Here is a 23,903-nt window from a genome sequence, read left to right as displayed (position 1 = left end):
CCCATTGCATACTCACTCAAATCAATTTAGATGAAAAATTTATTTGACCTATTTTTACTGTCTCCAATCACATCTAAATATGTATTTGAATGTGTGTGTATGTAGACATCCACAAATCAAACACACAAAGATGGCTTTCATGTGATAGTATCAACATCTTCTGCATTGCTTTTGTTTCATCTTCTAAAATACCAGTTTGCACAAACAGCCTTGACCTAATTTATGATGTGCAGCTTGGTGGTAACTACACACTAGAGATGGCACTAAGCTCATTTTAACTACAACATAAACCCAGATCTTGAAAGCTTTGTGGTAACTTCCATTGCACTAAAAGCTATTGATTAGAGATGCTTCCCTGGCAGAGAGGGGACGGATGAACTCATTGTGTTCCAGTGACTCACCCTGAGGTCCCAATGGGAGTTGCAGATGATGAGTAGCAGCATAGCAGGTAAACTATGAAATTCATGGAGCAATTCAGGTCTCAGCCCAGCGGTGTAAATTAATGAAAACATTCCTGTCCACCTGAATGGATTCTAAAGAAGATCTTATTGTATGTCATAAGAACGATTCCTGCCCAGTTTTTCTATTCCACTTATTTTTTTACTAGCTCTTTACATGTTTTTAGTATTTCAATTTTACACTTCTCATCAGACTACTTGTTACTGAGGACAGGAAAAATATGTAATGTAGGACATTATATAAATAACATGTCCTTTTTATTTCATTTAATTGTAGTATTTGTTAGGATACATCTTTTACATGTCTTTTAAATCCATACCGATGTCACTTGATGCAGGACGTAAGAGAGTAAGAGCATCAGTGTTGTTTAAGGGTTGTGCCAGTGCCCTAACCAGAAGGTAGTGTATTTTAAGAATTTGGCCCACTACAGAAAACTGTGGGAACTCACTAAAAATGCAGACTGAATAAAAAGTTGCAGTTGTCAATATAGAATATTGAAGCACATTCAAAGTGATAAAAGAAAAACACCTGAGACCTTTCTATTCTAAAGTACTTTTGGAGACAAATGGGGTGTTGCGGAGGGTGGGTTGGTTTGTTTTAATGAAAGTAAAATGAGGTGACTCCTCTCCATGTATTATAAGCATGTTTTGGGAAATGTGCTTTGATTTTTTTTCTTTATTCTTAGAAGCAAATTATTTGTGAGCATTAGATGTTCTTCACAATATACCCTTTTAGTATACATTTCATAAAGCAAGAAGACTCTTGCTGTAAGCTGCAGAAAGCAGAATAAGAAAATGAATCAAGCACTTTGCAACCTGCTATATAAAGAGGCTACGCAATTGAAAATTATTTAAAATGTGTTGTTAGTGGCTTTTGTTCAGTTTTTATAGTTTTGTTCTGGAACAGGCTATTACCACAAATTCCTTAAACTAATTCCTTTAAACAAAAAAACATACAAAAAAAATCAAAATCCTAATAATTGATACTCCTTTCTCAAATTCCACACCTTCATATGCATTAGGTTTTGTTTTGTTGAATTTTAAAGAGACTTATCCTGCAGTCCAGTGTGATCTATTTCTGTCCCTTGGCTTGATGTGGCATTCTGGAATTTTGTGTTAGTGAAGTTAAATCTTTTTCCTATGTTCAATGTGAAGATTGTTTCTGTTTTAACATGACTAGTTGGAATCATAGCTCATCATTTGTTCACTCTGTTGGCTGCATTCATTACACCTCTACACCCTTTACTTTGCATAAAGCATTATTATTACATGAATGTTCATATTCTGATGTGGTCTATGTATTGAGAATATACTCATAAAAATTCTACCTCCCTCAAATATGAGTTTCTGTGTTAGTATATGGAAAGATTCTTTGTTCAGAAAATATGATTTTTTAAAATATGTGCGAGAAATTTTTGTGCTTTGTTTGGGAGGTTTGTTAACTTGATTAAGTACATGACTTACATGATACGGGATACTTGCTTTCATCATTATAATTCTGTGAATTGCCTAATGGCATAAATACTCTGCCAGAAAGAAATTTTAATTATGGTTTAGATGTAGGAGTTTTTCCACTTTGGGAACCTCAGAATTATTCCTCCTCTTCATGAATTAAAACTAGGAACCAGATGGTTTTTGTGTTCATTTCAATAATGGGCTAACAATCAAACAAGATTTCTGTTATTTGCCAGCATTTACCTTACAGAGCAGGATTTTTCTTGTTGGAAAGTTTGCTTAATCTCCTTATTAGTAACATTTTGCTTTAAATATGTAAGAATACCATTTTGTATCTTGCTTAAGAAGCAACCTCGAAAGAATGCGATCTTAGAAATACATTCAGAACACATTAAATATATTTATTCATATTACAGAATCAGTAATACTTATGTCTCCCCTGTAGCTCCTTCTATAGCTCTACGTTTAGATGTTCTCATTAACTTCCTTCTAAGATCCTGCTTGACTCAATCCCATGAAAGGTCATTACAGTGTTCCCTACTGTGCCCTCCATTTGTGCTAAAAGGCAATACAGAGACAACTTTTCTGTGAGGGAGAGTTTTTGTGGGAAGATATTAGAATTGGTTCTGATAAAGTTTTGTACCAGAAATAGTTCTCCACTAGAGAATCCTATATTTATTTTTCTTGATGCCATCTTTGTTGTCCTAACCAATTTTCCAGCTGTGAAGAAGCTAAAAGTGGAAAAGATGCTTTCCCACATTTTCATTGGCAATGTGCTACCATGCTGATGTATTATGATACATGAATTACATTTCAACATGACTAAACAAAAAATAACTTCATGTGGCCTATAAATAAAATAGCTTCATGTGGAGGGAATGTAGGCTTAGGAAAAAATATGAAGTGACTGAAGGTGAGCATCAGGATACAGATCCAAGCAATTTCTTTCAGAAAGGAACAAAGGTAATAAGGAAAACTTCAAGACCTGGCAAAAATGACATTACAGAAGGTGTCTGCTATAATCCACTTGACCAGGAAGAAGAAGAAGATGAGGCCTATGGACAGGTATGAGGAGCTTCACACTCACAGACTCTGCTCCTCACGGGGAACATCAGCCACCCTGGTGTCTGCTGAGGGGACAACATGGCAGGATATGAGCAGACAGGGAGGCTCCTGGAGTGTATCGATGGTGACTTTCACCTCCAAATAAGATCAGAGCCAATAAGGAGAGGCAGTCTCCTGGACCACATACGTCAAAAAGGAGGGGCTCGTTCTGAATGTGGAGATTAGGCAACTTTGTCTGCAGTGACCATGGTGGATTTCAGGACTGTGAAGACACAGAGAAGAGTGAGAAGAAAGCTCACAACAGTTGCCTTCAGAAGAGCTGACCTTGGCCTATTCAAAGATTTGCTCAGAAGTGTTCCATGGGATAAGGCCCTGCAGAAAAAAGGGTCCAAGAAAGCAGATTAATATTTATGATCACCTCCAACCATCCCACCACCCCCCCCTCCAAAAAAAAAAAAAAAAAAGCCTACAAAGGGTGGAAGCAAGGACAGGTAGGGCTGGGAGGAATACAGAAGCACTGTCCAAGCACTCAAGACTGAAGTGAGGAAAGCCGAAGCCCAAATGCAATTTCAGCTCTCCAGGGAGGTCAAAGACAAGAAGAATGGCTACTTTAAGTACCTTACTGACAAAAAGACCAGGGAAAATGTGGACCTATTGGCCACAAGACATGAAAAAGAATGAGGTCTTGAATGCCTATTTGGCTTCAGCCTTTACTAGCAGAATCAACGTTCAGGAATCCCAGGTCCCTGAGTAAAAAAGGAAAGAGTAAACCAAGGAGGATGTACTCTTGGTGGAAGAGGATCATGTCAGAGAACACTTGTGCAAAGTGCCCATATGTAAGTCCATGGCACCTGATGGGATGCAGCCATATATACTGAGGGAACTGTCACCTGTCATTGAGAGGCCACTCTATATAGTCTTCGATTAATCATGGCAACTGGGAGAAGTTCCCAAAGATAGAAGAGTGCAAATGTCATTTCCATCTTCAAGAAAGGCAAGAAGGAGGACCAGGGAGCTACAGGCTGATAAGATCTCTGCATTCTCTGGGAACAAGATGGAGAAGCTAATCCTGGAAACCATTTCCCGGTGCACTAAGGATGAGAAATCATCAGGAGTAGTCAGTATGGCTTCACCAAGGGTAAGTCATGCTTGACCAACTTCATAAACCTCTATGATGGGTTGACTGATGTGGTAGGTGAGAGCAGAGCACTGAGTGTTGTCTTCCTGGACTTCAGTAAAGGCTTTTCACACTGTCTCCCATAAGATTCCCTTAGGCACAGCACAGCTGACCTAGAGAGATGTGGAGTTTCCAACACAGGATATATTCCAGAGCCATCTGACCATGACCCTGGGCCATCAGGTCTAGGTGACCCAGCATGCACAGGGAGATTGGACCACATGACCCCCTTTTCTGTCTTAATCATTGTGTGATTCTGTGATTCTGTGCCACTGATTAACTCTTAGGAAGAGAAGAACTAGCTGTCTTGGGTTAATTTCTTTGAACATCAAACATGGATCCATTTTGAAACATTTACTACTATCTAGTACTATTAGAAATTTTATTTGTGCAGTTCTGAGATGGGAACAGTCATAGATGATAAATCAGTGTAGCTCACCCTAACACCATGGGTTTGCAAAAACAAATCAGGTACAGTTTCTCCTTCTCAGAGCCACCTTTTTCACCTATACTAAACTAACGCCTGAATGTTTGTTACATCAGTTAGGAGTGTTATAAAAGTTACAACCTCATGCCAAGAAAATTACAGTTTAACCAATTCATATCAAAGTGATTAATGAAACCAAGAATAATTCTAAAGCATGTCACTTTGTGTCATACCTGTAGGTACTCTGGACACATGGAAGCTCAATCCAGCTATTCACATGGCTACAAAAAACCAAAATAATACTCTTTTGCAATTTCTGTAAAATCTGTGGAGGAAAGAAGAAATGTATCCGTTCTTACTTTAGCTAAGGATGTCGAGATTTTAAGTGAAGAAATGTTGATTTTTTTTTCTAATCGTAAAATTTCTTGTAATTAGATTGTCATTATCTATAACAACTAATTAATCAGAATAACATTCAGCATTATGATTGAAATGAGTGTAGACTGGTAAAGGAGAAAATTATGTTCATTTAATAAAAAAAATAAAGATATCTATTTTGTTCACTTGCAGTCGCAGATAGCTATGATTAAATTTTAATTTGATGTCAAATTAAGGACTTGGTTACAGTATGCTGACTTTCAGAGTACAGCTTTACTCACTTCAGAGGAAACTGCCATTTAAATGAGGAGAAGGTTTGTTCTGTATCATTCCAATGTCTTCCAAAGGCAACTTCAGCTCAGTTCACATTCACAAAATGAATCTCAGTAGTCGCCAAGAAAATTTCATAGTGGCAAGATAAAGAACTGTACAACAAAATGATTTTGAATATTGGTACTCTATTTTTAATTGTGCACAGTGTGTCTTCAACATTTTTAGCTACTAACTCTCAAGAACACTTCATACTAAATCGTCTTCAGCCGTCTGTGTCAAAGTCATGGCATGAGGATAGCACGTAAACATTCCTCTCTTTTTTTTTTATAAAGACAGTGTGTGAATACAAAAATATGGCTGGCTTTGTATGCTGTTCCTGCTAATTTTGGTGTTGTACCAGTCTGGGAAGGCACAAACACCCATCTACCAAGTCAGGGCCTGAGTGAATATCTCAGATAGGCAAAATGTGCAGTCATGTCTCCACTGTTTAGTAAGTTCTACAAAGGAGAAATGCTATATTTGCACAGTCGAGATTGTGCCAGTGCAGATAGCTGCCAGTACACTGTGCAATAAAAAACAGTAGGAGAGTTTTAGGAAGTATTGTGTAAAAATAATATCCCACTCATGGACAAAACCCACGACCTCTCCTCCTTTGAGTGTCCTGCTGATGTTATCCACTGGATCATCGCCTCCGTAAAGCTGCCATCCAGTTGGAAAATTGCTTCTGCCATTCAATCACTGCACAGCATTTTTACTCTCTGTCAGCTCAGCTAATCCTATTCTATTAATGGGTCTAACAGACCAGTTTTACTGAAAGGATGATTGGAGAGGGATTTGATTTCTTCTGATAGTAGCTGAACCTGAATTTGCAGCCTCTTGGATAGCCATAATTGACTATCCAAGAGTACAAATTGACAAAGCACAGTGCAACAAGGAAATATTTGGCTTGTTTCTACTCTCACATACATCAAAACAAGCATGAGTAATCCCCAAAATTTTTTGTTCCTCATTTCACAACTGTTTATTAAAGAATGTATTGGAATAAGTTGCATTATTAATTTATCAAATTAATTTCAAAGCAGGTATTCTTGAAATAGAAGTATCTGTGTCACCCCACATCACTTTCATAGAACATAATCTGTACTTGACATTGCTCTCTGCCAACCAGAAAAGTTAATTCTGTATGAAAGGTTTTGATAGGAATACCCTGAAAATATATTTTCATGCCATGTAGCCAGCAGGGCAAAACTGACGAAAATCCAAAGGAATAAAAATAATCCCAGGAAGAAAAAAGTAGTTGTAAAGTGAACCACATTCAGTCAGTGTGTAGTTCTAGTCAGTCTATCTATTCTCTGTGATAAGAAATAAGACCTCTAGTGATTATAGGGAAGAGGTCCTAATGCACAAAGCAAGGTAAAGTGTGTGAATCCCAGAGACTTTCAGTGGAAATTGAATTTTTCAGATCCAGAGAAATAGTTCCAGAGGATAAACAGGAAAAGAGCAGCAGTTCTTAAAGAATATCTGATTATTGAGTAAAATACATAGATTTACATTGTGTTTCATTTCCTACTTATACAAGGAAATTAAAATACTGAGGAGGGAATGAGGTTATTTGATTCACCCTCACATATGCAAATGATTTATTTCTCTTTTCACTACCTCTATTGATATTAGTGAATTCAAATCTTAAAAAAAAGAAAAAAAATTGCTTCCTGGTTGTGGTTACTGCAACTGTGACAGAGATTCAGGAATGCTTGTCCCAGTGGCTGATGAAAATTTCTTGAAAGTATTGATATATTGTAAACAGGTCATAAGTATAGTAAATATGAGAGTAGCAAGACCTATTTCGGAGAAAAAAAATTAAATTTAATGAGGTGGGAAAATATGACCAAAGTAAAATTGCTTGGGATTGTAATACAATTAAAAAGCAGTCATTTTTATATATACATGATCTTGCCACTGAGACTGTAGCAGTATGTGTGGTAAAAACTACTAACAGAAGAGAATAAGTAACTTCCCAAAATTGTCAGTTTCAGAAAGCAGTTGAGAAAAAGGAGATGAAAGTATCTAAGATGTGCTTATTTGTCAACTCCTGTGGCTCCAAGGGCACGAAATCCCATTTAGATGTGCATATCTAAAAATATGTAACAATAAAATCATCATGAATTAATAGCATAAAAATAAAGCAATGTTGAATGTCTTTATGTTTGATAACATTTGTGATAATCAGCACTAGAAAAGGGATAAATCTGCACAGGAACGAAATAGCACAAAAAAAAGTGTTGCCTCAGAAAGAGTAGTGATTTAATAATGTCTTGATTTTGATTCTGCTTCTCATCTCTTTCTCAAATACCTAGAAAAGTTTTGTATAAAAAAATATAACAGGTGGTAGAAGTAAATTGTGGCTGAAGATATTGTCCTGTTGTGAACCACAGGGAAAATAGATATTTGTCTGCATCATTTTGGTTTTTTCACCCATTATATTTGAATTCTTCATGTGAAATATTTCTCAGTGAAATCTTTTTGTAAATGATGCAGAGATTGGTTCTGAGAAAACAATTTATTTGAACACATTTCTGTTTAACAGGGTGTCAAAGTATTTGCTGCTGTTTATGCTTGGTTTCTGTTCTCATTTAACTAAAGAAAATTCATAGATTCTTAGGAGTTCTGTCCAGAATGTACCACTATGAGAATATTAGCCTGACCTGCTAAATGGCAAAAGGCAGAATCTCTTCCAGTGATTCCTGCAAGGCAGCCCAAAAGCAATGATTGATATGCAATGTCTGTTAGAGAAAAGCTCTGTCTTAAGACTGCAGGGAAGAATTTCCTGGAATTGCCAATTCTTATTTTATTGTTATTGAATATTTTTGTCTTTTTTTTCAGTTTGAACTTTTCTGACTCTTGATGACAGTCTTTGTCTGGTTGAAAGGACTTCTATCCTAAGCTATCAGGAACTTTTGATAGTTATAGACTGGGTTCAGACACCTCTTTATCTTATCTTGGATTTACTCAACAGATTGGGCATTTTAGGGCTTTTTTTGTAAGAATGGTTGCTGAGTTTTCTTAGGGTTTTAGTGACAAGAATGACTGTGGGGAAAGTTTGGGTTTTTTTCTGAAACCTCTCTCATTTTTTTACTTAATTTTAAATATATGACCACTGGAATTAACACAGTAATGGTTTTAGTTAATAATGCCATTTTCTATTTCTGTTCATTATTTCTTTGCTTGTGCTCAAAACTTGAACTGACCCCCTTGCTGCTTCACACTTGGAGCTCATCTACAGTAGCTTAACTTAAATGATCTTGTCATTATTTCATTCCCAAAGCCCTTGGGACACTGTCCAGAAAAGATGGCCTCACTTAGAACAAATTCATGGATGCTACTCGCATTTACAGAAGCATACTGAATTTGTGCTGATGGCTTTGTCTTGTAAAAAGCTGGTAACAAAAATCTAATTGTGCCCTAATGATCCTCATTTGGCAGAAAGCCCTGTCCTTATTTTCAGTCAAGGCAATCCTTTAGTACTCCTGACGGGATCTCGGGATCTCACCTTTGTCCCAAGTCCTGAACAGGGCAATCCAGAAAAGAAGGGATCCTCAAGGAGATGTAGGTAGAGAATGAAACTAAAATGGGCCCAAACTCCTGTTATTCTGAAACTTCTCCTTTCCACCCAAAAAATATCAATAAAGTCCTTGTCATATTTCTACAAACTGCACTGGAAAGTCCTCTGAATAGGTCTATCCAAAGCTGTGTAGAGATTGAGAGGGGCTGTACACTGATTTCAGATGTAATGTGGAAATGTAGGAACTCCTGAGCCCTTCTGCCTAGATTCTGGTAGATTTCTAGATTTTGTTTAAGAATCCTAACAGGATTGGGAAATGCTGTTACCCTGTTTACCCAATACTAAAGCAGGCTGCAACAAAATCAGAGTACCAGGCATCTATATAATCCATTTCTGATTATTCATAATTACAGTCGATAATGACAATCAATATGTGCAGTACATTTTTCAAAACTAATTTCTAAAATATGCAAATAATCCTAATGGAATTTGTCCGATACACAGCACTTGAGAGGATCAATGCTCGTGACCATGGATATTCAATATATTGCTTTAGTTCATCATTATTGACAATATGACTGTTCATGCTTTATAACATACTTCATCTTTTCATATTTTTTTCAAATATTTTGTCTTGAACCCCATGTCAATAAAACCAATTTCTCTACTAAATTGAGAAATGGATGGGACAGGCTAAATTTCACCACCGAAGAAACACTGGGAGCAGTTCCACTGATAAAGCTGCTCCTGAAATGATATTTCTGAGTACAGTTTTTTTTCAGTAGATAATTTAGAGAGAAGTATATTTATGCATTATTCTTTGAGAAAAACAAAATATTGTATCTTAAACTTCTAGCCATCAATTTTGTTGCAAGACACCTTCATAACATAGCTTTATTTCGTGCTATTTCACCACTTGCCATGCTTCTGAATCCCTTTTGAAATTTCATGAATATGTCTATAGTATGTTATGTATAGTATGTTCTTCCTTGCTGGAATGTGATTGTGAACTAAATTGTCATTAGAAAAAAAAAAAGCACTATAAAAATCCCTCTGCTAATATGCTATTTCTTATAGTGTTGTTTCTTATTGTAATTTCAAAATACTAATTACTATTTCTCCTGTTTGTCATGAAAATACAGTTCTTACATAATTGTGTGGCTAAGGTGTAAATTCTCTAGCAGATAAAAAAAGGTAATAGAAGAAATAACCACTAAACATAGAAAGAGTCAGGTGTTTTGTCTATTTTTTTTAAAATCAAGGTTTTCATGAAGAATCACTGAACATTAAAACAATTCTTTCATTTGTAAAAATGTACTGTAAAAAATTATTCCCATTTTCATATCACTAAATCACAGTGATATGCAAAAATAATTAGAATTGTTTGTGCTTTTGCTGCAAAAAAAAAATATGGAGCAGAATCTGCTCTCAGTTCAGTAGGGACAGCCTGCGACAATTCATCTGGAGATAATAAGCCAGATTCACAGCCTGTGTAAGTTGTGCAGTTCCTCTGATTTCAACTGTGTCACACCAGATTTAAATCAACTCAGTATTTGGCTCGATATGCACAGTCAACAGATTACACACATAGCACCAAGAGCAGACTGTGGCTGGAGGAATTAGGTTTCAAACACAGAAAGTAGCAGGGCAATTAATTTTTTTGGTGGTGGTCATGGGGGGAGGTCTTGGAAATAAGCATTTGCAGCGGATAAGAACTCTCTAGTTCTTCAAGTGAGGAGCTTGGTTCAATGTGAAAAATAGAAAAATTCCCACATCTTTTTGAAGTCAGGATGCTGAAGAGAAAGTCACCTGTTTTCAGGGTGAAAAGTCCTTGGTATGATCAGCTGGTGCAGAAAAGGAAAGAGCTGCTCTGTGCCACTGCCTACAGCATTTGGAGTTGGCATTTGGGTCCTGAAAACGTTGAGTTCCACTGCTGCCAACAGAGCTACTCAGTAGACAATAAGATCCCTCAGAGTGGATGGATAGAAATGTTGGTAAATTCTGTGTGTGGCTGAATCATCAGCAGCTACAGAAATGTGTAGTATGGCTTTACTCTCCTCCAGGTACAGAAATTTTACACCAATGCAAATCTAATGACATAAATGCAGTTACTCCTGATTTAAATGAGGAAATTTTTGTTCCCTCTGAACTGTGACTGATAGTGTACATGGCTTTCAATGATCTTTCTTTTTTCCTTTTTTTTGTTGTTTTTTTTTGTTGTTGTTGTTTGTTTGTTTTATTTTGTTTTTTAAGAGTGGCTGGAGTAAGCAAAATGAATAAAAAGCAAGGCTAGAATTTGGGCCTTCTGGCTTCTTGGGTTCTGCTTGGAAGAATAGGCCATGTCTAGAAAATGGGAATCAGGAAAGCCAAGTGAAGTGTTAGTGATATGGATATATATCAGCCATCACAAACAAACTACTTTAATTAAAGTGCTCAATGCTAATCTCATGTAAAAGCTTCATAAGGTACCATAAGGAAGCTGAACTAATTTTTTTCTTAGATTGCAAAACTGTTAAAGATGGTTTAACTTACCATGACAAAAACTTGTGGAGGAATGAATTTTCATTGCAGTTTACTAGTGCATAGGGCTTTGGCTATATACACTGTTTAATTCAGAGTGGGAATTCGACTTTTTTTCCATTTTATTTAATTCAAAATGTTTTGACAGCTTAACTTGCTATCACTAAACGTTTAATTAGTCAGACATTTAGGGGAAGCTGCTCAGCCAGTATAAATCTTTCTGGTGAAAGTCATCAAAAAAGGGATACCGATCATTGCTAAGAGGAGGACTCGTGATATAAAACCAAATATGCTAAACTCTGTAACCAGATGGGTTTAACCATGTGAGCATGCCTATGATGTCATTTTCAGAGCCCTTTTCTTTGAGTCTGACATCATGAGGAACTGAACTCACCTGTCAGCAAGTTCATATGCTGGTTTTAAAAAGTCTTTTTAAGCTAAGCATGGCCACCTAAAAGAATGCCATGGCAATGTTGGTATTCCAATATACCAATACTCTGATAACTGGAATGAGATGAAAGAGCCTGAAGTTAGCAACAATTGAAATAACTAATTTATTTTTCATTGAGTTTGCATAGGTTTTTTTTTTTTTTTTTTTACTTAGAGAAAGGAAATTACTGTATACAGTTAAAGGTAGAAGGCTCTTCCAGAAAAGTTTTGCTAAGAGCTGCTCCAGATATCACATTTTTAGCACAAATATCACTATTTGCGTTGTGTATAGAACATAATATCTTTGTCTTGTGAAACTGGGTGTTCTTCATCATCTCAATGAATTTTATTCTATTTCTTGGTTTAGAGTGTGTGAATGGAAAAGGTGAATTATAATATCTAACTGTATAATTCAACCCTTAAACCCTTCTTATTCGTCATTTTTAGCAATTAGTATTTTTAAAGTGGTAAATTTTTCAAATTATTTGTTGGAATACTATGAAGTTTTGATGACCTTTTTTCATTGCTTTCTGCATTAACTTATAAAGGCTTTTCACTATGATAAGTGGCACATTCTGGGAGGAAATCACAGTGCTTAAAAAAATATCATTAGGCCCAGTTCTGTGTAACTTATTTGTTTTCTTATTTGTTTTTTATTTTACAATGTATCAAAATTAGTTTAAGGCATAATTCCTATGGGATGAGTCCATGAGAAATGACCAATAATGTCAGAACTGGCCTTCAATTTGCACTGGCTTCTGTGTGCTCCCTCCCCAGGAAGAGCTGGTGGAGATGGCACAAACTGCAGCAGATCTCCCAGGCAGTCAGACTGCTGTACTGTTACCCTTCCCCATCTCTTTGTTGGCTCCACAGCATCCATCTCCTTGACTTCTGTGATGGTTTTCCTACATTATTTTACCTTTCCCATTTTCTCTCTCCTATCCCCTCCTCAGTCATGATCAGAGAAATACTCCCTCAAAATCACCTTCCCAGTGGAGTAGCTGAGGACTATGAGCACCAACATGAGTTTTAGGACACAGAGCCTCTTTTTCAGCTTTCAGTTCTGTCTGCTTCATTAATTGAGACTCATTTCTTAGTCCCCTTTTACTTTGTAAGCTTTGGGAGAACCTTCTTTCCTGTGCCCCGTATGGATGTTGGGTTGGGTATAAACAATGGTAAATATTGTTGCTTGGTGCAGCCTTTCCATAGGCAAAATGCCCTTTGATTCAGTCGGGGGGCAGAACCCATCCTTGTCACTGCTGTGGCCTTTGCTGACTGTACCACGCAGAGAATTAATTGATTTTTTACAATGTTCAAGTTTCTGATGCTGACCAATTCCCTAGGACATCATCTAACAGTTCTGATTCATTCCACCCAGTTTAAAGTTCCACTTTTTCCCTGCTGGATTTGGAGATTAGACCAAATGACCAGAGTGCCTCTCTAATGACTGCAGGATCAGCCATGCTGCCTGTGGTAACATCTTCAGAGCACAATTGAGAGTTTAGGTTATCTGAAGTTTAAAATCATCTACTTCATCATCCAGGAAAATACAGAATGGGAAAGTAGTACCAAATGAATTTAGAATCCCTATCACAAATGACTGGTGGCTTTAAAATATACAGTTACAAAAGTCTTACTAGAAGACCCACTGATTAATAACTAAGAAAAATAATAGTTGCATGTACGAAGAGCTGCACTAAATCCTGTACAATATTTGCACTTTGGCAAGAGTATTTTGTTTCATATCACATACATTTTGTTAAGTAGAGGAAACACTGCTTTCCTGGTGCTTTTGTTTTTCCCTCTGGATTGTAGCAATGGAGCACTTGCATGTTGTGTTTGATGCCTTGCATGAGTAAGACATGCAATGGCAAGTTCCAGTCTGCATGCTGCTTAATGAATGTTTTCCTTTTCTCTCCTTCCCTGTTATGTGCTTACAGAAGACAACTATGTGGAAGGTGGGTGCTTTCTACCTTATTTTCCTAAGCTCTGTTTTTCCTCTCTGTTCAGTGGGGTTTTTTTCCCTTCTGCTTAATGTTATAAAAGTACACACATATCATTCAGTACGGTAAGTTGTATTTTTCCCCGCATAAAGGCATAAAAGTTTATCAAATAGATGTGATTTATTTTTTCATGCAGAACACAAGCAAAGCTCCTCGGCCTTATTGCTGTAATTTCAGAATATCTCCACTGAAAAAAACAGGATTTGTACTCGTGTGACTGATACCATATCCAAAACCTCTGGAGATTTGCAGGATTGATTTCTTCTCATGTTCTGTATGAAAAACACTTCAAGAAACTATTTGTTCCATCAGTGTGGAGCCTAAATCCTCCCAATAAAATAGTAATGCATGTTAAATTCCTGTCTCTTAATTGCTTAGGAAAATGGAAAGCGCTTTTCTCTTTAATACCACAAACCTTGCTTACTCGAATATCCTTTACAGCACAAAGCTTTAGGAAAAGAGGTTTTCTGTCTAACTTTTCAGCATAATGCACTTGCCTTTTAGAGATTGTGAAAGAAGCAGCATGTGATTTCAATAATTAAGTTGGTATGTAATTAAGTCCCCTCAAAGAAAGAATGGCATAGGGCAGTGGAAACTAAGGCACAATGCCATCTATCCTGAATATTGGTAAGTAAGTCTATTAGCTGGTGAAACATGCAAATATATGATAGTTTTAAAGTCTTTTTGCTTATAAGCTAAAAAGTTCAGGTGCTTTTTTATGTACAAATGTCTTTAAAAGTCTCTCTGGGGTGAATCTTTGCATACTGGATAAAAGATTATCTACTTGAAAAAATTAGTTTATGTATCTAAACTGAAAAAATTGCTTTTATTTTATTCCATTCCAATATTTTAAAAGCTATTTTAAAAGCAAGGACTTTGTAAACTGACTCATATGCAAAGTGTCTGTCCTGGCATGACTCTGACCTGGGGTGCTCATGTGAGCCGCCCTGGGGCCTGAGTTCATTCAGGTTTCAACTCACCATGGGCCACTGCCTGTTCAGGGGTGATTTTCTCAAGCCTTGAAGTCCTGATGCTTCATTTCTCTGTGCTGCTGTATTCAAGGGCGAAGACAGGTGCTCAGATTTAGCACATAGATGATGCTCTGCAATTTTATTAATATATATGTTCTCCCAAGGAGAAGGAAAATTCAAACAATTCTTGTGCTTACTCGTGGGCACTGTCATGCTTGTACGCGTCAATAAAATTTCATTTTCAATGTGAGATAAAAATGTATTCAGCAACACTGGAATAGAAATTCTAGCTGAAAAACATAAAAGCCTGGAAATAACTACCTAATCTTGTATTTGATCTGTGCATAAAACTCTTACTGGTGTCAACATGAGTCTCAAAATTTGAATTAGGTTCAGTATAACTAGATAAGGAGGTTCAATTGCATTTCACATATTCATTTATGCACAGCAGTACAAGATAAAACCTGGATAACTGTTAATCCAGACTTTACCTGAACCTAATTCTTAAAACTGCAACCTTAAATTTATTCCAACACAGGTCTGGATACTTATGCATACATTAAAGTTACAAAGCACGAATATTTAAAATGGAAGCATAGAATTGTGTATCCAAAGCACAACTTGAAATCTGAGCTAAAATTTTTCATCTTTGATCTCTGTGATATCTGAGCATCTCTGTAAATTAGGCAACATAAGCAAACAGAAATATGTAATATTCAATTTTGTATGTACTGCTGGTAAAAAAGGCTACTGTTTTTTCATTTTACTGAAGTTGTACTACACTTTTATACCTTCACTGAAGGTTTATCACATTTTAATTTTATTTTGGCCTGTGGTCTGCATGGAACTCACACACCAAACTATGGTATCCTATCTTCATATCCCCTTCCACTATCCCAGCCTGTGCTCCTTAACTCTCTCCTCTGAGAGCCAAGTTCAGGAGAGAGTTGGAGTGGATCACACATGAGGGATTCCTTTCAAATCTCAAATTCCTAATTCACAAAGAAATTGAAGTAATGGTGCACAAATAATATTTTCAATGTATGGAGGGACTATATGTGGCTACTTAAGGATAAAATTTCCCAGGTCTATTAAAAGCAGGCTTTCATTTTGCAAATCTAGCAGTGATTCCTCTCATGGCAGATTTAGTGTATCATTTTAAAGCACTCTGTGGAATGAACAGGTACAGTACTTGTAATGCTTCACTCTTCAACAGTCTTCACCCATAGATTGCAAAAAATATAAAATGAGGTAAGTATCATCATGTGCCTTTAGCAAGGGAGTAAAAGTGGCCTTACTGCTTGCAAATAAAGTAACACAAAGAGTGAAACAAAATACAGTGTCTTGAGGATTAGTACTGAATTTTTTAGTTGCTAGATGTTTGGTTTGAGCAGTGTATGTCTTTTACATTCACTTGGCTGCATTTTTTCATTGAATCACTCTGTGACTCTTAAAATTCAAGCAGTTTTTATGATGTCTCAAGAGGTACTTCTGCTATTTACATTTTTTCTTCAAATTATGTAAGAGTCATCTATTTGCAAGTGACCAATTTCATGTATCATTTTAACAAAAATAGTAGCTATCAAGCAGTGATAATCTGAAGCTAGGCTTTTGTTTAGGTTCATATAACTATGAAGTTCATATGTAAATGTGAGATAGTAAGAGATCACCTTTTTTGCATTCCCCTGGGAGACAGGACAGTGATTTGTTTGAAAGATCTCACATAAAGTAATGGCTGAAAAGTCACTGTTCCATTAAAGAAAAAGATATTGCAATGTTCAAATGGTTTCAATTTTTTAAATCAAATACAATTAGGCTCAAGTGAAAAGTCTGAGATGTCTTGCTATAGTTGCCAACAACAAAAGCTAAAACCCAAAGACAAATTAATCAATCACAAGAAGAGATTGATACTTCCAAAGGCCACGTGGCAGGGGATCCAAGGAAGGACACTCAGCACTAAAAGAATGAATTAAATAATATCACCTGGTCTTTATGCTCTGTGCATTCAGCAAGCCTCTCTTGCAGCAACACTTACAGAGAAAGAACACCCATGAAAACATTTCTATTCTCTTTCACAAGCTGCAAACTGCCAGTTCAGCTGTGTGATGTTTCCCAAGCAATGCTGATGCAGGCATCCCTTCAGGATCACAGTCAGCTTTCATTTACATTGCTGTGAGCCCCAGGTAATCCCACCAGCTGCAGAGCTCTGTATTTGGAAACAGAATTTATTGCACAAGAGATCAGGCACATCAGGCCCTTCAGTTTAACTACACATCTAAAACGAGTGACATTAAAAAGCAATAATTCAACAAAACCATTGTTAGACTACTTGGAACATCACTTGAGATTTGGAACTGATAAGAGAAGAATCATTTAGACTGATTGCAGTCGGGACTATGTTCTTTGAACTACCCCCAAGTAGCGTGAGTCATTTGTGCACCTAATTTTCTTTGTGAATTAGAAATCACAGAAACTCTCTTTCTAGGAAGTCTGCTTTCCAATGAAGAGAAGGATGTTTTATTGCTCACCTTCTTTGTGTGAATTAATTTCAATTGATTGCAATTAAGAAAATAATGTATGATTTTTCTAGAAGAGGAGCACATTTTACACATGAACAACCAGTAACTCCTGAAATGGATCCTAAAACAGCAAAATTCAACAGGAATAAGTCTGTTTTTTAAATCAGACATAAAAAATGAAAACCTTCATATATCTAAGAAAAATATTTTCGCAACCTCACATTATATTCAGTGAGATTTAAGTATCATTTTATTATCATGAATTAAAAAAGATGAATATTTTTCCTTGAAGAGTAACAAAATTTGTCTCTGGATGAGTGATTATCTTTATGGACATCTGCTTTGAAATGTCACCAGACCTATTCTGATGTGATGGGATTTCATCTCACAATACAAGTATAAAGCAAAATCTATTTCTCACAGATTGAAGAAGTAGTTGCAGAAGCTGTCACTTAAATTTTCTTTATTACTATGTATTTTATATTGCATATGTAATAATTTGCCTTCTCTGGAACAAATTCATTCTACTGTCACATTTCACACAAATAAGGAGACATTCTTTGCATTATCATTTCAATGTGATGAATAAATTTTATTTAATTACCTGAAATGCTCATTTTTATGAGGGGAAAAAGATCAGACCCAGCCCATTTTTCAGGTTTAAACTTCTCCAGGGTTTAAACATCATTTCACATGTAGAGGACAGGAAGTCCTCTCAGCAAAGTGTTCAAAGCAATATAATCAAAATAAGATAAAGACAGACGGATTATTAAAGGAATTGGTTGAATTTGAAAGCATTTTATTATTTTCTGTCAATGCAAATACTGCACAGAAAAAAAAAAAAACACAATAAAACAGCACCCAGTGTTTGAATTGCAGTTCTGTTACTTGTAGCCCAAAGCATTCCAACCAGTGGTTGAAAAATGCTCTTTGATTTCCCTCTGTGATACAGACATCTTATAGGAAACAGATGCCTGTCACAAAACATTTTTGTCAGTGTGACAACACCACCTTCCCGTGCTCCCTTGTTCATTGCTGACTGTGCTCTTGTTTCCCTTCAAGGTCTGGCGCACCTGATGATGGGCGACCAAGGTATGGGCTCTGTTCCTTTTCCACTCTGCTTTCATTGTTTCTTCTTGTTCTGTAGCTGCTTTGAATCCATCACTGCAACCGATGGGCAAATGCTTGAAAGCTGTCTTTGGCTGCAAAGAAGCACATGGTTTTAGTCACATCTTTTTCTTGTTTTGTTTTTTGGTTTTGTTTGGGGTTTTTTTGTTTGTTTGCTCTGTAAGCTTTTGTCCTTCCTGCCTCCTCAACTCCCCCTCTTGCAAAACAATAACTATAAAGAGGTGAGAGAAATAAGAAAGCGATTAAGAAAATTTTGTGTATTTATCGGAAAATACAATTATGGGTGATCCTATAAAAGATAAACAAAGTGCCAGACCACTCTTCAGATAGCTCCTGAAAGAAGATGCTCCTCCTGTAACATTGTACACATTGAAGAGTCCATTTGCATTAATGCATGGCTGATTGGAAATGTGCAGAAAGCACCTGCTCCTGGCTTCTGGAATGCTGAGAGTACAGTTTTGCTACCTAACAAAACCAGTGATTTTTTTCCTCCTAACCATTGTCCATGTTACCTTTGTGACAGTCTTTCTTATCTAAGCATGGGTTATTTCTGTGTTTCTCTGCATGTACATGATTGGGAAGAAATAAACTAAATCCCTAATATGACACTTATTGCATCTCCATTTGTCTTCAGACACCTTATACTTTGCCTCTTCATGTTCAGATACTATTGCATTTACATGTACTCATGACTCTTACTGTTGTTTCTCTCCTCTTCTTTATTCTCTTTTTGTCTGGAAATGCTTTCTTCATGGAACCATTTCACCAAATCCATAGGTAAAAGTAAAGGTATTACATGATTTTCTTTATTTTTAATGCCATCAATATACTTCAATGTATGTATAAATAATGCAAGTAAATGTAAAATTTTTGCACTGATAACATGAGGTAGGTATATTCTTACAGTAAATATTACATGGATATCAAGGTAAGGATAATTATCCTAAAGTACAGGCTGGCCATTTTCTAAGTTTTTTGCCTGGTTTTGTGAGGGATGTGAAGCTTTGGCAGTGATAAAAGAGCCTATAGCTCTAGGAAGTGTTCATGATGAATAACAGCCACATTCTGAGGTATGCCTTTTTCTGTTCTCAAAGAGCTGCAGTCTAAACCACCAGACACAAAAAAAAAAAAGAAAAAAAAAAAGTGTAATGATGTTCAGTAGAGACTCTCTGGAGATAAACTGTGCAGGGTCAGTCCACAGCTTGATGTAACTTTTACATGGGAATAGCACTAACTTTAGCAAGTCTTTGCCCTGAGAGTTTCCTTTCATATTAATCACTTGGAGCGTATCTGAGATAAGAATTGGACAAAGGAATGAGGAAGAAAAAAAAGCCAAAGAGAAGTGTGGGGTTTCTTTCAGATTTTTTTTTCATTCTTTTTGTTTCTTTATATAAAGAATGCCAGCTGTGTTTACTTCCCTGCTCCCAGAGGAAACAGTGCAGTAGGGGCAAGAATTTTTTCCTGTAGAAATAAACATCAGGTTTTGCTACAAGGACACTTGTTCACAGGCATTGTGTAAATATATTTTTGTGATAAGAAGGTGGTGATTAAAAGTCATTTAATCTCTGTTACATATGATGAATAATACAGTTCTGTTCATCTTAAACATTTGTCAGGGGTGCCTATTTTGGTATAAATCAGAAATCCAGTCTGCATGGTCATACTTTCCTAACTAGAAACAAACTTCCAGGTTTGCTGATGTCTTGGCTGATTTAGAGTTTCCATATCTAGGAAGTTCATGTAATGCAAAGACTGTAAATACAAATCTGTAGTGTCCCTTTCCTCTTCATATCAGACCCCCTGGAAAGACTCTGTACCTGTATAGGTGGGATAACATTTGTGTGTTTTCTGGACTCTAAGTCTTCTTACTTAGGAAAAGTTTTAGGCAAGTATGAAAAACAATCTGCTCATTTCTTTGTTTTGTCAGATCATTTTGTTTTGTTTGCTATTTGACTGATCCTTTTGTTTCTTAACAGTACATAGTATGCGTGATTTCCTTATTACTTATTATTACTGTCTTATTCCTAATCAATAGATATCCGGGCTGCAGCTACCTTAAAATTCCATTTTTATTAACTAAACATTGACACTATAGATAATTTTTATTAATAATGCACAACTATTTTTCTAGATTGTTCTGTACACAAAATAAATTATGTAGTATGTATGGCACTAAAGAGTTTTTTTGCATGAAAGGAGTAAAATATAAATATTATGAATATTTATAATGAATTGTAGCTGAAATGGAGAGCAGATTTTTATCAAAACATAAATCCTTCTAGTATTTCGCAATATTTAGACTTCGATATTTTTATTTTTAAATGTTTAACAACTATATTTTTAAAAAAATTACCTGTATATAAGAGCTACGTTTAATTTTCAGTAATGTGCCATGTAACATAATTTAAACACCAGTCACCAATCATCTAATCATTTGACTACATTTTGCCTTTCATATTTTGATTTTTTATTAGATTTATCCTGTTAATATAGAAATAATCATTACTATGTTTTGAGAATCATAATACATCTGCACATATAATCCTGTTTATTTGTTCAAATTGATGGAGAGGGTTTATATGTGTACCAATTCCAGTTGCTTATAACAGAAAATATCCCTCAACGTTGAGCCATATCCTGAACCAGGAAAAAACAGCCTCATTTTGTTGACGATCCTGAAACTTTACTAATAGCAGCTATTGAATCCTGTGGCCTTGAAACAGTTGTGATAACACATATTTGTAACACATGACAATATAAAAAATTAGGAGGGTGATGGAAAGGAATGAAGGGAAAAAAGAGGAAACTCCTTTGTTATAAGTTCCATTCCTTGGGAGGCATGCAAGGGCAGTAGTTGTAAAATTCTGGGTGATTATATATGGAATTAATCATGTTTTGGAAATATAAACAATAAAACACTTTTAAGAAGATTTACAATGGAATTTGTCCCGAAGAGTATAAATGGCTGAAGTATCACCATCTCCTTTATTTGTGTAGATATTCTTTGGGATACTGGAAAAAGGAGAAAAAAAATCAAATCAATGTATCTTCAGAATTAGGACAGGGTGTTAACAAGGTAAGGACCTGGTGTTGACAGAGGAAGGAGAAATGAGGCAGCCTCTCCAGCTGGGTGATACTAAGTTCAGTACTATCTTACAATGCCCCTGATGTTTAACATTTAGTTGTAAATCTAAATTGGGATATCCTGGATAATCTCCCCACAAATTACTCCTTGTAGATGCTATGCCTAATTTTTAGGAAGATCTGCAGTCTTTTATTTATATTGGCACGTGTTTATTTTCTGACAAGCACCATTTATTCAGAAATACTTTGGAATTCCTTTTTCATCCCCTGGAAATAACTGACCTGTATAGAACTTTAGTAGCAGGTTTGTCACAGCTCTGATGGTGAACAGGCATAGGCAAGGTAAGGTTTCTAAATGGTGTTGATGTTTTTACTAGACCACTTGAAAATGCTACTCAGAGCAATTGCTTGAATTTGAAGCAATCCTTAAATCTGCTGTTCATAGCAGGCAGATTTGTTTGCCCCAAACAAATTTGTGCCCAAACAAATTTTGTCTGCTCTCTGCAATTATTGGAGATGGTCTAATAAAACCATTCCCACCTATAGGCCTTACCTTGTCAGAGGCATGCAGGATTATTTTGTGATGAATAGTAATTTGACTGAACTTAGATGGCAGCTAATGCAAAACACTCCATTTCTTCATTAAAAAAAAAATCTCACCCTTTCCTTTTCATATTCTTTTGGTGAGCAATGAAAGCACTTTATAATTCACAAACTATAAGAGTGACATGTAATACTTTGTTTTCATACTGTAGTTCTCTTAATCCTATACATATTTTTACCTCTAGTTTATTTATATGTAATTATCATACTTTTGAATATATATATTACTCATTCTGTACCTAAATACTATGTTCATACTCCTATTATTTTAGAGGTTATGTGCAGCTTTAAATTATACATGAGTCACTCAGGTTCGTAAAAAGCTATTAAATGTTAGCTAGCTGAGCAATAAGTGTTTCTACCAAAAAATTTACAGTACAACTGCAGTTTATTGTATTAGATTGCAGGCTTTTGATGTGCTGGTATTTGCTTTACTGTGTATAAATGCTCAAGAAAGTCTTCAGAAAGGCAATTTATGTATGTGTCAACATCCTTGACAAAGGAGGGCAAGTTTTTTCTTGCACATGCTCTTGTACAATACCTGTAACACCAAAGTGACACCACTAATTTTTTAATTATCAATCATGCAATTCATTTGACAGCTGGAAAAATAGAGGATTGAAAAATAAAAGCAATTTAAAGAAATCTTTAAACAATCTTGAGCATAAAAGTGGCATGTTATAGCTAAGTAATTATGTAGTCCTTGTCTCATGCAACATAAATCTCACCTTGTGCCAGTAATCTCCCCTAAAATCAAACTGTCTGGAATTTGGTGATTAACCTTCCTGCAACCACAAGTTCATCTTACTGGAATGACTTTCATTTTTGCTCTGGTTTTGAAGAACTAAGATGGTCTGGGCTTCTTGCACTCTCATTGAAACACCTGTCCCCTCCTTATCTGCTGCTGTGTGTGCTGCTTCAGGGTGGGCCTGAGAGACACCCATAGCTCAGCCTTCTCTGATCCAAGCCCCCAGCAGTCCAGAAACCCTGTAAATACTTTGGCACAGCCCTGGACTCAAGCTCAGCTCCTTATTTTTGGCTCAGTGCCCTGTTGACATGGACTCAGTTTCATGCCTTCTCAACTGCAGCTGGCTTTTGCCTGGCAAGCACAAAACACAGATGGAGGGCATTCCTGACTCTCTGGACTTGTTCACATTGTTGTATATCCTAGGTGATAGCAGCTGGTTGGAAAGACTCCCTGCTAGAACCAAAGTGAGGTCATTTAGGGGTTTGACGCACAATGGGGTTGCCAGGGTAGGGCAACTGAAATTGTTTCTAGGTGAAGTTACAGGAGAAGAATGGATAACTTCCCCGCTCAATCTTGTAGTTGCTTCTATTGATAAAAAGGAACAAATCAACCAGGTTTAAAAATTTAACTTCCACAAGTCCCAAACATTTTGAAAGTCTTGGAAATTTTACAAAATTATGAGCATAAAAATCTTAAAAATATTGTCTTTACAACTGCCATTATTTTTAATGAGCATTACATTTTTAAAAATAAATTAATGGACATTAAATATAAAGTTTCTCAAAGTACTCCAAAGAGCAGAATCTACACATCATATCCCTTCTATAATGACTACTTTTTTTCTAAAGACTCATCAGTATAGTTAAATAGAGGCTGCTGTTCACCAAAACTATTATAACTAAGTTTTTGTGTGTAACACATACCCCATTCCTACAAATATATGTTCCAATAAATATTTTACTATCCTTATATTTGTATGGTCAATGTGTTCAAATTTTGTTTGAATATCATAATGAACTAAAAACGAAGTGTTTATTTTGATGCATTGAAGCAAGTAATTTTCTTGCACTTCAGTGGGTGTTACCCTGCAACTCTGAAATATT

At 36.0% G+C, this 23,903-nt stretch overlaps 1 protein-coding gene across 29 annotated transcripts in view; it reads left to right on the top strand.

Annotated features, from left to right (window-relative positions):
• The window catches only part of NRXN1 (neurexin 1), a 673,398-nt gene that overhangs the window by 63,901 nt on the left and 585,594 nt on the right, over positions 1–23,903 (top strand). For 16 of the 29 annotated variants that reach the window (XM_038133376.1, XM_038133407.1, XM_038133387.1 and 13 more), the window contains 3 exons: positions 13,685–13,702; positions 18,300–18,329; positions 19,143–19,154. The exons of 5 other annotated variants lie outside the window; for them this stretch is intronic. In XM_038133376.1, coding sequence (XP_037989304.1) covers positions 13,685–13,702; positions 18,300–18,329; positions 19,143–19,154 — 60 coding nt within the window. 8 more of the 29 variants (XM_038133372.1, XM_038133386.1, XM_038133385.1 and 5 more) reach the window with 4 other exon arrangements.

Source organism: Motacilla alba, chromosome 3, assembly GCF_015832195.1.
Source record: "Motacilla alba alba isolate MOTALB_02 chromosome 3, Motacilla_alba_V1.0_pri, whole genome shotgun sequence".
NCBI classification, from domain to species: Eukaryota; Metazoa; Chordata; class Aves; order Passeriformes; family Motacillidae; genus Motacilla; species Motacilla alba.
Note: the sequence above shows the minus strand (reverse complement) of the source record. Positions and strands in the feature narration are given on the sequence as shown.